This window comes from Diorhabda sublineata, chromosome 2, assembly GCF_026230105.1.
Source record: "Diorhabda sublineata isolate icDioSubl1.1 chromosome 2, icDioSubl1.1, whole genome shotgun sequence".
NCBI classification, from domain to species: domain Eukaryota; kingdom Metazoa; phylum Arthropoda; class Insecta; order Coleoptera; family Chrysomelidae; genus Diorhabda; species Diorhabda sublineata.
The window spans coordinates 16258088-16271504 of NC_079475.1; the positions used below are offsets into that span (position 1 = coordinate 16258088).

At 33.1% G+C, this 13417-nt stretch overlaps 1 protein-coding gene across 13 annotated transcripts in view; it reads right to left on the minus strand.

The window, feature by feature from the left end:
* The window catches only part of LOC130452669 (coiled-coil domain-containing protein CG32809), a 389513-nt gene that overhangs the window by 322180 nt on the left and 53916 nt on the right, over positions 1-13417 (minus strand). For all 13 annotated transcript variants that reach the window (XM_056792043.1, XM_056792048.1, XM_056792042.1 and 10 more), the window contains exon 3: positions 4511-4567. In XM_056792043.1, the coding sequence (XP_056648021.1) occupies positions 4511-4567 (57 nt within the window). The remainder of the gene's footprint in view (positions 1-4510; positions 4568-13417) is intronic.

A 13417-nucleotide genomic window follows, 5' to 3' on the forward strand; every position in this document is an offset into this window, starting at 1 on the left:
TTTGGGATATGAAGTTATGGAAATCCTACTTCAAATAGCTCCAAATAGTTTCGCACTGAATTATTTTTGGCAAGAAGACGCTAGTATAAACATGAGAAATGTAGATCTAAGTCTACATACACGATTTTATATTTACTACTGCAAGGTTAATTCTTCTTCAACCTATTAGTTTATTCAAGGTGAACCACATATAAGTGTGAGTCTCTAGCCATATTATGGACATCTATTTGAGAGAGAAATGCTTTATTGTTATTGTTATAATTAGTGGACAAAATCTTGTAAAAACTGAAAGACAAACATAAAAATAACTAAATAAAATGAAAGGAAGAGTCAGAATTTCAATCTTTTTAGTCTGAGTAAATATCCAACAGCTCTCTTTTGTCGTTTGAAGTTTTGATCAAATTGAGTTGCATCACACGTACTCCAGAAGGGAAAAGCATATCGGAGATGTGACTGAATAAGGGCATAATAAACTGTTAAGAAGGCGGATAAGTTTAATTCTTTGGAATCTGATCTCAGCGCAAAAAAGGAGGTGCTTAATTTTTTAGATAAGGCGGCAATATGTATCTCCCATTTCAAGAAATTGTGCACAACAAACCCTAAGAATTTTACAGATTCAACGACGTCAATGGTGGTGTTATTTAATAAAGAAGGCTGCAATGTATTTTTAAATGATGAGAATTTGGTTTTAGAAACGTTGATACAGAGAAGATTAGAATCACACCATGATTTAAGGGTGATTAGGTCACTAGGTATGGTCCTATGAAATTCCCAGATCTCCAAGAGAAACTGTCTGCCGGCTGCCATATTTTACCACTGACGTCTAGATAGACGATGTCATTTATGAACAGAAGAAAAAAAATAGGGCCTAGTACTGGGCTTTGGGACACTCCACATTCTATTGGCTTGCAGGATGCCATCGTTGTATCAACCCTTATAAGTTGACTTCTGCCATGCGAGAGGTGTCCTCTTGAAACCGTAGTACTGAATTTGTTAATCAAAATATTATGATTAACACAATCGAAAGCCTTAGAAAAATCAAAAAAGTTGTTGCAGTAGAGTGATGGCTGTTTAGGCTAGATTAGACATTATTAAGGAGAGAAAATATGGCATCATTTGTGCATTTGTTACTTGAAAACCGAAATTAGGTAGTAAGTTTTTTATAATTATACAGAAATGATTAAAGCCTCTTTTTGACCAATCTTTGTATAATCTTAGATAACATGAAAAGAAGTGCAATTGGGCGATAATTCGATGCTTGATTTTTGTCTCCTTCTTTATGCAGATGTATAATTATAGTCGTCATGAGGCAATTAGGAAAAGTGCCATTTTAAAATAAAAACGTTAATTGAAGTGGTAAGGTGATTTAGTGTCCAATAGGGCAGACTCGAAAACATTTTTAATGTATGTCCATCAGGTCCAGGTCAGTATTTATTTTTGATATCATTAATGGTACTGCGAAGCTCTGCTAAAACTACGGGCTTAAAGAATAAACTGTGCAAGTTAGCACTAGCATCAGGAAGATATGAATACATTTTTGGCAACATACATAAAGTAATTATTGAGGTTATAAGATGACGCAGATATTATGCTCAATGAAGAAACCTTATTTCTTAGATCATTCATTACGAGGATTGGCGAGTCTCCTACTATAATAAATATCTTTTGTTTCTTGTCTTTTGATAAATTTTTCGGTATAGTCTCATGTAATTTTTAGAATACTTAAATTTTGCTATTCTCGAGATATACAGTTTTTATTGCGTAGAAGTTTGATCCCGATTAATCCGTCTGATTCAAGAAACTTCATTCAAAAGAAGAAAAAACCAGGAAATAACATTGTATCAGAGGGAGATCTGTGAAATTGTTGGGTATCACATTAGATCCCAGTATAGGCAGTAATCGCGTAGAATGTACGATTTATTTTGCGTTGGTCCACAGTCATTTGGCTTATGGTATCCCTTTATGGGGCAATTCTAACAGAGTTCAAATGGCTTTAACTCTTCAGAAGACTGCTTTGCGTATTATTCATGATTCGCAAATATGGGATCCTACCATTGCCTTGCTTGTATATATTTGAAACACTTCTGTGTATTCATGTACGAGAAAAGCAACTCATTCTGATGTTCTCAATTATACCACCAGAGGTGTAGGTAGACTCTTTGTAATTTTTGTAGGCTACATCAAACACGACATAATAAACTTGAGAATGTTTAACAAGTTTCTAGATTTGCATACTGATGAGAACGTGAAAAATATGAGCCAGAGTCGGATCTATGAACTTTGAAAGCAACCTTTATTGCAAAATTATTTTTATGCAGCTGGAGGCTGAAATCTTTCATTTTTTAGCCTTACTTACTTACATGATAAATCTAATTTGATGAAGTTTCTACTTCATTATCTCATGTTATTCATAACCGCTTAGTGATTTACTATTGGGACAACATAACTGCTATTCTATTTATAGTATAGTCAATAAATCGTTTTGTATCAACAAGTAAGTTTAAAACAGTGGTTGAAAATGAGTTGAACTATCAATCGTGTTGTTTAATCATTTCATAATTATGGTATCCAAATATTGGAATTATGCCAAATTCAAACACAAATTACTTTATTATTCCGAAAGTTTATTTTGGCTATATACGAGGATGTATTGATATCTAGTTAGTCTAGACCAGTTCCATGCATAAACAACATATTGCGTTACCATAGCAACGAACAATAACTCATTAGAAGTGTCAGTGTAAAGTTTGACGTCAAAAGAGTAAACCAGAGTTACGCAATAAACTAAAAGAAAAAAGATGCCCACCGAAATTGTGAAAATAGAAAAATTGGAGTATCGAGCCATCAACAAGTACATGTATTTAAAAGGGTTAAGAGGTAAGCAGATTTAAGAAGATATGTTTAATACACTTGGTGATCAATGTCCTTCATATGAGACCGTGAAAACGTGGATTGCAAGCTTCAAAAGAGGTAAATTTTCCATTGAAGGTGATGACCGGTCGGGAAGGCCAGTTACTGTGTCAGTCCCCGAAAATATCGATGCAGTTCATGACATGATTTTATCAAACCGTCGAATTTAGCTAAAATGGATATCTTGAGCATTGATTATTTCATACGAACGCGTTCATCATATAGTTCACGTCAATTTGGACATGAGAGAAATTGCTGAAAAATGGATTCCAAAATGTGTGAATGTTGACCAAAAGCGTGCAAGGGTAGAAGCATCGCGTTCGATCTGTGCTCGATTTGAAAACGATGTAGTCTTATTAAACCGAATGGTTACTATGGATGAGACTTGGGTACATTTCTACGATCTAGAAGCAAAGCAACAATCGATGGAATTGCGACACTTTGGTTTTCCAAGACCTAAGAAGTTTCGTATCCAAAAATCTGCTGGAAAAGTTCTTGCTTCAGTTTTTTTGGATTGCCATGGAGTAATCACTATTGATTGGATAAACGTAGAACAACCATTGGAGATTACTATTCGACATTACTGACCACTCTACGGGAAAAAATTGAAGAGAAAAGACGCGGAAAGCTATACGAAGGTGATTTGTTTTTGCACACAAACCCCATGTTACCATGCAAAAAATTCGTGATTTAGGTATTTGAATTACTAGAACACCCCCTTTATTCACCAGATTTGGCTCCGTCCGACTATCATCTCTTTTCTCAACTGAAAAAAAGTTTAAAAGGTCGTAAATTTTGTGTGGCGGAGGAGGAGAGGAGAATATGTTGAGTAATAAAATATTTTAACATTGAAATTTAAGTTAGTTCTATAGTAGGCTAAAAATTTTTGTATATATCCTCGTAACTTCAGTTTTCTTTGTTCATCTCCCAATAATAATACTTTGTAGTGAGATTTTAGAAGATGATATTGAAGAAGAATTGCCATAATCTCATCTATAAGCATATGTCATCAGAACATCCCTCGGGCGTCAAGAATTTATGCAGAATAATATACCTTCCGCAGAAGTTTTGCAATTGTGCTGGCAAGATATCGTGCTATAGGTAGTATTGTTTACAAAATTCAAGAAGAGAAGACGACAATACCAATGAAGACATTTAATTTTTAGTGCTAGGATCAATAGTTGGATATTCGAACACAATTACCAAACAAAATACAAGCAGAAGTTAATCCAATTCTTAGAAAATACAAATTCCATCCGTATCATATTTATACGGCAATGACTTTAACGAAAAGGATGAAGACTTTTTTCAATTTATGTTATTCAGAGACGACTCTACATTTCACCTCAACTGAGTTGGTGGTATATTTATCAACTAATACTGAAGTCATAAAACTAAAAAATTTGTTCAATCTTGATTAATAACTTCAATTCTGGAAGATGAGGTGAGTTTATGAGGAATGCCGAAGGTTAACACTTCACCTTACCGGCGTTAACTGGACAGTAACAATATTGGACGACTCGCTTTTTCAGATGACTATATGATGAATTTTCACCAATTATATATAACTAGTATTGAAAAATTGTAAAAATTAACTCACCACCATCACTTCCAGACAATATTCTTCCTGACTTTCCATCAGAATTCCATTCTTCTTCTGAAAATAAAGAAGATACAATTCATTAGTTTGAATAAGTCTTTTATACACAACTTTAAATATATACTATTTTTAAGAGGATAGAAAACTGATTGTTTATATCAATATAAAGTGATTCTCAAAAGTACCCTCCCTCATCATTTCTTTTGAATGGTGATAGTTAGACTGATGAAACAGATGACGTAATAGACATCGTTGACGTTACCAGGTAACTGAAATCGATAATATTTTTTTTTAATGGTTAAAGTAAATAAACAATGAAATTTGATCATAGCTGGAATTTTTGGCTCAATTTTTGACGTCTAAAGCTAACCATATATCGAGGACCTATTTGAAGGAGACTTTTCAGTTTCAAGAAGAGTTCTTGATGCCAAACGACGGAGTGAACCAAATATTAGTATTGATAAATAAATTGATATAGTTGCAGAAATTGTAGTGAACCCTTCTTCTTCCACAACCCAAGTAACGTCTACCTTTAAAGTCAGTACATAGGGTGTTGACTGGAAACAAATTACACTCATACAAATAAAAAATAATGCATCAACTTTCAGATGACGACTCCAACCAAACACTGAAAATCTGGGAAAATATGTTACTAAAATTCCTCAGCAGCTAGACTATGTAAGAACAATTTGTTTTAGTGATGTGAAAGTGATTTAAATCCATATTTCGTAAAAAACATACACAGTTCCCTTTGGAAGTAATTGTCTGGAAAGGTATTTTGGAAAATCAAATAGTCGAGCCTCTTTTTTTGAGCTCCAATATAGGCTTATTTAGAAGTATACCTTGAGATGGTAAAAAACACAAATGAACCGTCAATTCTTCAAGATATTCAAAGTAAATATAGTAACTTGGAAATAACATAACGTTTCAACAAGTTGGTGCTTCTGCAAACTATTACTTTGCAGTAAGATGTTATCTAGATAAGGAATTTCTTTGTAGAAAGATTGGACAGGGCGGTTCCATCGAATGGCCAGTTTGGTCACTGGATCTGGCACCTTCAGATTTTGTTCTGTGGGTATACCTCAAATCTCAACTTCACGCTACAGCTTCTAAGAGTATTGACTTTCTAATACAACGATTTGCTGAAGAATGTAGAGCAATTTGCTCTAAAATGTTTTATCTAGTCCGAAAAGAGTTTGATGTTTTACTGTCAGAAAGTATATGGAGCACATTTTGATCAATTATCAAAATAAGGTCATAAGGTCCCATTTAATATTATTGGTTACGGTTACCTGATGATGTCACAATGCCTATTTCACGACCTGTTACCACTAGTAGAGAAGCTCACAACTTTGTAAAAACTATTTATTAAGAAAAAAAATTGATTAAACTTGATTTCAAGAATCCCATTAGCGTACTCGACTAAAGTAAGTTATACGTTAATGGAACTTCAAGTGTCTAAGTGATACTTGGAATCACTTAACTAGACGTTGGTTTTCTTTAGGAGTAGTCAGTGTACAACTTACCTTGAGTAATAAATCTGAAAAATATACAATAATAACTATAAGTATTTAGTAAACAGGGGAAATTTATGGTTCTTCGCGAATTAGGTAATCCGAGAAGATACATTAATGGAGGGTGAAATAAGGGATATATAATTAACATATTTCAATGGTTTCCACCGGGAGTGATGATATGATTCGCACCAAATTTCATCAGTCTAGGTATCACCTTTCAAAAGAGAGGGTAGAGGAGACTGTAAGTAAAAATTAGGAATCAGGTTCAGATCCCTAAACGTCACTCAAAAATCGAAGCGTAACCAGTTTCAAAGCGTCCTACGACCTACGACGAATCCACTTCCTTATATTTTTGGCAATCTTTCCTCCCATATCTTCTGCACGTACTTGTACTAAATCAACTTCTTTTTTTAAATATATATCCTATAATTGTTTCTTTAAGGTTCATTTGCTTTTGTATTGTATCGTTTCTGATTCCATCAAACCTTCCGCTGTAACCCATTTAGTGATTTAGTTTAGATTATTTCTGTTTTATTTATTCTACATTTCATTTCCATATTATCTGTCCAACTTTGTCAAAAATAACTCTTAGTTATTAATAGTTATCTCATAATTTCGTTTTTTAGTTGTCGGTTGTATACTCTATAAGTACTAAATATTTTCTACATTCATCTGCAGTCTCTATTTTTCGTATTCTTCCTTTAGTTTGCATCGTTTGGACATATTACCTGATTATCTGCAAATTAAAAGGTATATAAAAACAGATATCATCGTCGATTTGGATCCACATTCCTTCTCATTTCTTTTTCCAATTTGTTAGAGTTTGGAAACAAATATTTTGGAAAGTGTTGGTGAATTGTCTAAGGCATTTGTTGACTATGGAGGATTCCTTATTTCCGATTTTTAAGTCAGTTATACAGGGTGTTTCAAAACAGATTATCCCCTGTCTAGGATAGATAGAAAACTGAAAAATATTTGGGGCTTACTCAGTAAAAAAATTTCGTCATCCATATTCAAGATAAAGGGCGTTTAAAAAAACTCTAATAAGCAGATCGTCTACCATGAGCTCTTGGACTGTAATGATAAAGATGTAGCTGTTGCTCCTCAAGTATTCACCAAGTACTTGAAGAAGACGTATTTGTTTGTCTTGCCATATTCCTTCCTTTGATTAACTAATTTTCTATTTTTTATTTCTATTCTTTATTGCTGGTTATTATTGTTCTTGGCCTACCAGAATTTACTTTTTTAGTTCTCACATTCCCAGTATTTCGACAATGTCGGTCAATGGCTCTAAATTTATTTTTACTTTACGCATGTTCCTTCGAGGAAATTTTTCTGCATAACGCTTAACAGCTGTACAAGAATTTCCTGAACACTCGGCTGAGGTTGATGACATGTCACTGTATTCAAAATTTGAGTACGTTTTGATTAAAAATATCTAATTTAACAAATTACCAATGTAATTATTATTGATTCGACATCATTATTTTCAATTAATGACAGATTTCATGTCAAACTATGTCCAAGTTAAATAATTATGTGTTTCTATTGATGGCCTTATTATGAAATAAACAACAGTTTGAGTCCCAGAACTGCAATACATGATCGTCAAGTTGTTGTTTGTTTCATACTAAGGCCTCCAATAGTTCAGTGCCCATACTTATTCAACTTTATAAAAATAGATCCTATACTGATTAAACTGGATTTTTGTGAAACCAGCAAAATCGTAAAAAATGTGGATTTTTCTTCAACGCCCCCTTCAACCCCAAATATTCCTCATTTTTCTGATTCTATCCTAGAAACTGGATTATCTTTTTTGAAACATCCTGTAAGTACATATAAGGTCATCAAGCGTTTGTGACGGTGTGGTTAATATTAATATTCTCAAGAGCATTCCATAATTTTGATATTGGTACTATAAACTAGGTGTACTGGTTTATTTTTTTCTGTTTTTGCTTTAAAGAGAGTATAGGACCTTCCAGCTCTAAGCCCTCTCTGCTCGTCTTCTTCATAATTAGTCTAATCCTGCTCCATGAGATTCCTCATTATTCTTGAGTGTACCCTGCTTATTGTACTTGTTACCGATATCCCACGATAATTATTTATTTATTTTAACAATGTCAAATTCTGTTACCTGCGAAACAAAACTATTGCACTTTTGTTTATCAGCAAAGTTTTGAACAATTCCGATATCGTATTGTAAATTGTCGGATATAGAAGGGGGATTAGTCAAACATAATATTCAATTTGGTGTTTTTAATTTATTTAAGGATCAGTAATTATTAGTGTTACGCCTTCAATAATAAGTAAAGATTTTTATTATAATAAAAATGAGAATTATAATTTACAACAATTTCGAATTTTTTTCTCATAATTTCCATATAAAAGACATTTCATTCCACAGAAAAATATGTCTTTTATCAAGAAGGGAAAAATATCAAAAAATGAAAGTTGGATTTGAGAATATTTTATCTCTCACAAGAGTGATTTTACCTAACCAGGGACACATTATGTAAGAAATAAACCGCCTCCAGACGACCTCTTTTATTTCCTCGTCGTTGAGAGTTCATGTGAACTTTACTTCAAGAAGTAAAGATTTTTTTTGGTATAAGTTGATATTAACTTTGATAAAGTTTGAGTAGAAAGCTATGAAAGTTATAAGGACTGCCATTTATCTTTTCTATCAGTAAGCTGAGGCATTCAATTTCTTAATTAGTCGGTTTCTCCAACTTTACCTTATTTAGTATATTTTTTTCTTTCTTCAGTATTTCAATCACACACCCCAGAAATTTTTAATGGTTCAAGTGGACAATGTTCTCTATACCTGCCTTAGTTTCGGATTTATAGCTAGGTGTTATCTTCGTCGGTAAGTTAAAATAAAACATTTCGGTGGCTACGACTGCTACAATAACAAATTTGACGTTTCTATAAATTATTATTGTTGAAGTTTATTGGATCGTTTATTTGGAAAAGAACAAATGAATATCTTAATGATATTAGGATATGGTGATAGACGTAGGAGTCAACAAGAAACGTATAATATCTTCAATAATTTATATCCTAACCAAAATCCCACAACAAGATCTATTGTCAGTGAATTAGTAGGAAAGCTTATCGAAACTAGTTCAGTGAAAGATTTATCCAAATCCTTGCGAAGAAAAACTGCATCAAATGAAAACAAATTTTCAGATGTTTGTGTCCTGTTAGAAGACGATCCACAATTGAGTATTAGAAAAATATCAAGGGAACTTGATGGAAACGGCATAATTGTGATACTGATCACGTAACAATCCTCGTTAAATGTCTGAATCCCACACCCCATATACCGAAAAACTGAATGTATGGACTGAAATAATAGACGACGAAATAATGGGTCACTTGTTCATTGAAGGTAATTTAAATAGTGGGGCGTATTTAGATTTATTGGAAAATAGTATTATACCTGAGTTGGCTGGGATATTTTCAAAACCAAGCAAGTATTTTCAATTACATTTGAAAAAATTCATTATTAGAAATTTTCAGACATTAACATAATATTTGGCTACAGCAAGATGGTGCCTCACTTTACTATGCGTGTGTGGCGAGGCAATAACTAAATAATGTGTTTCCCAGAAGATGGATTGCAAGCCGTGGTTTTATCGAACGGCCCCCACATGAATCCTGCTACTGCCGGACCAGCTATTCTCAACCGCTGGTCCGGCGGACCATTAGTGGCCCACGGAGAAATTTTACTGGTCAGTGGACAGTTTCCTTATTCTCGGAAAAAATTTACTTAATTTAGTTCTACGTAATATATGATTAGTACGGTACTGAAGACAAATTCCAGAAATTCCTATCGTTGGAAGTAACAAACGTACAGATTATTTTTCATACAAGTTGCATTTTTGTGCAACTACATATTTATGTGAATCGGAATTTTCATCTATGACGGTAATGAAAAATAAATTTCGAAATCGGCTTTTGGTTATTTCACCACTTCGACTTAGCTTGTCTGATTTGATTGATTGTCTTGATTATTTTTATAATTTCTGATGTTTTGTTCTAATTTTTCTTAAGAGTTTGTTCCCATTGATTTAATTTTTTGGTTATCGTATAAATGATATTGTTGTTATGTTTCTACATCCATGAGTTTGTGATTTTTTTATAATTTTCTGTCATTTTTTTTAAAGTTTATATGCTTACTATATAAAAATGTTACAACTAACTTACTTAGTAGTTCTTTATAAATACTTTGTAAAAAATTTGTTGTTAAGAAAATATCACTGGTTCGCAATTTTCTCTCAACAAATCTACTGGTCCGTGGGCCAATAAAGGTTGAGAAACGCTGCTTTAGAATATTTCCTGTGGGGTCACTTAAAAATATTATTTATAAAACAACACCTGAAAATATTCAGGAATTGAAAAATAAGATCACCACAGAAATACGAAGAATTGAAAAGTCAGGGATGTTGCAAAATGGACAAAATTTTAAGCATCTGCTGTAATCGCCTCTTCTGTTTTCTAAAATTCGTAATTTTTCTACTTCACAAATGTGGATCTACTTCTAACATTTAAATATTTGTCTACAGTAGGTTTTCAGCGCCATGATTTGGATAAATATTTTACTGCAGCAGTTTCGTTGAACTTTTTACTAATTTACTGACACTAGACCTTGTTACGAGATTTGTATTAACACACAAATTATTAAAGAATAATCAGCTATAACTCCGAAATTATGGCATTTAGGTATAGAGAATATCACGTGAAAAATAATCAGTATTTCTTTTTAAAAACACAAAATATACAGGGTGATCCTATCCTATGATCCTATAAATTAAAAGCTATAATGAAAAAAATTGAAATGTGTAGTTTGTCTTTATAGTTGGCAAAATAAAATATGATATGGCATATGTAATAAATAGGTAAAAAGATGTGAATAACTTTAATTTTGGCAGCAGGCAGAACAAGATATGTTTTATTTGAGTTTGTCATCAAACTCAATATTTTCTCCTCTTAATTGGATACATTTATTATAGCGAATCTGCAACGTCTCTAGACCTTTCAAAAAAAATGTTTCTCCTTGCTCTGCAAACCAGACCTCCACAGGGCGTTGTCCTGCAAAAACAAAACACCTTTGGATAGCTTTCCGCGTCTTTTCTCGTTAATTTTTTCCCGTAGAGTAGTCAGTAATGTCGAATAGTAATCTCTAGTTATTGTTGTACCCTTATCCAAAAAATCAATCATGATTACTCCATGGCACTCGCAAAAAACTGAAGCAGATTTTTGGACACTAAACTTCTTACGTCTTGGAGAACTAAAGTGTCGCCATTCCATCGATTTTTGCTTTGTTTCTGGATCGTAGAAATGTACCCAAGTCTCATCCATAGTAACAATTTGGCTCAAGAAGTCTACATCGTTTTCAAATCGAGCATAGATCGAACGCGATACTTCTACCCTTGCACGCTTTTGGTCAACATTTTGGGATCCATTTTGCAGCAATTTTTCTCATGTCCAAATTGATGTGAACTATATGATGAGCGCGTTCGTATGAAATATTCAGTGCTTCAGATATCCGTTTTAGCCCAATTCGACGGTTTGATAAAATCACGTCATGAAATGCATCGATATTTTCGGGGACTGATACAGAAACTGGCCTTCCCGACCGGTCATCATCTTCAATGGAAAATTCACCTCTTTTGAAGCTTGCAGTTCGATTTTTCACGGTCGCATACGAAGGACATTGATTCCCAAGTGTATTAAGCATATCTTCGTAAATCTGCTTACTTCTTAACCTTTTTAAATACGATACTTGATGATGGCTCGATACTCCAGTTTTTCGATTTTCTCAATTTACTTTTTTGACGTCAAACTTTACACTGACACTTCTAATAAGTTATTGTTGGTTGCTATGGTAACACAATATTTTGTTTATGTATGGAACTGGTCTAGGCTAACTAGATGTCAATATATCCTCGTAAATTTAATATTGAATATACCATCTATGTTGTAATATCTTGTTTTTCCCACTTATCATATCATTTGATATCCCTATTTCGGACATGGCAAACGTAGGGGAAACAGATGAAGCTTACAAGAGTGGAAAGGGAGGTAAAGCAGAAGCTAACGGGTACATGTACTTAACTTACAATAGGTTTTGCTTGTAACATATTTAACTACAAACGTGCGTTATCTGTATACAATCTAACTTTTCGCGACCGTAGTACCTGCATTGATTCTTCAAGCTGTTTCATATGGTAAGAAGCGATTGGGGGCAGAGGTTTCAAACCAATTGTTTTTATGTATATTTAAACAAAAAAAGTTTATCCAATACCGTTCACAACATTACAGCATATCCCGACCTACCATAAGTAGACACAACCGAAATATCATTATGGCTATAATATTTTTTTTTCCATTTAGAAGATAGCAACTAAGGTAATTTACCAGAAATTTTTGCTTTCTCGCCACACCTATTTAGAGTATGACAGTGATCGTGCAAGATTTGAACGATCCAAAAAACAAATTGATAATAATTTCAAAATTATGATTCCACGTGACTGGTCTCGTTTAATCCGGATGTTGAAAGGCAAAAAAGGTTCAATGTAGTGGATATGTCCCAGGACCCATGACCCACATTAAAAAATAGTATTTAAGTCAAACGAACTTCCGTCACTAATAGCGATAAAGTAAACTAGTTATATAAAAAGAATTAGATTCACAAAAGAATTTGGAACAATGATCTTGAAGTTCACATTGAATAAAGACGCCCCGTTCAAAATTTTAGACATAAAACATGAAAAAGCAAGAGGACCGCTAATAATATACGCCGGACCCTTTAATGCCCATTCAATGCTCACAGCGATTGCCATTATTTTCACTTAAATATGTCTACGACTGATGGAGCCTAAGAATTTATTGAGTTACAGGACACTCAGAATTTTGACGATCAATGTGAAAAATTGTTTGTTTGATTTAGATATAGTTTCAAGTAGAAATCTCTATTACTTTTTCAGGATTAGAAAAAAATAATGAGGCTTGATGTGAGGTGTTTATAATATTTCTTATGACTTTCCACTTTTCTGGAAAAATGCAAGGGGGCAATATCAGATATGTGTTCTAAATTCAAAGTGAAAATACAAACTTGTAATTACAATGAAGTTTTAATGGAATAAAATAGAATTATATCAGTTAGTTTTGCGTATAAGTTATGACGAACTATTTAACATTAAAATATTTCTACAGAAAAATAATGAAATATAACATAACATCTAACCACAGATATATCAGTTCGTAAAATGATTACATTTTTGTACAATCCTACAATGGATTCAAGTTTTTGTCAAAATGAGAGAAGAAATAGACATAATCCTATTGATTTGCAATCATGTTCGTTGCAACATGAAGTTACTGT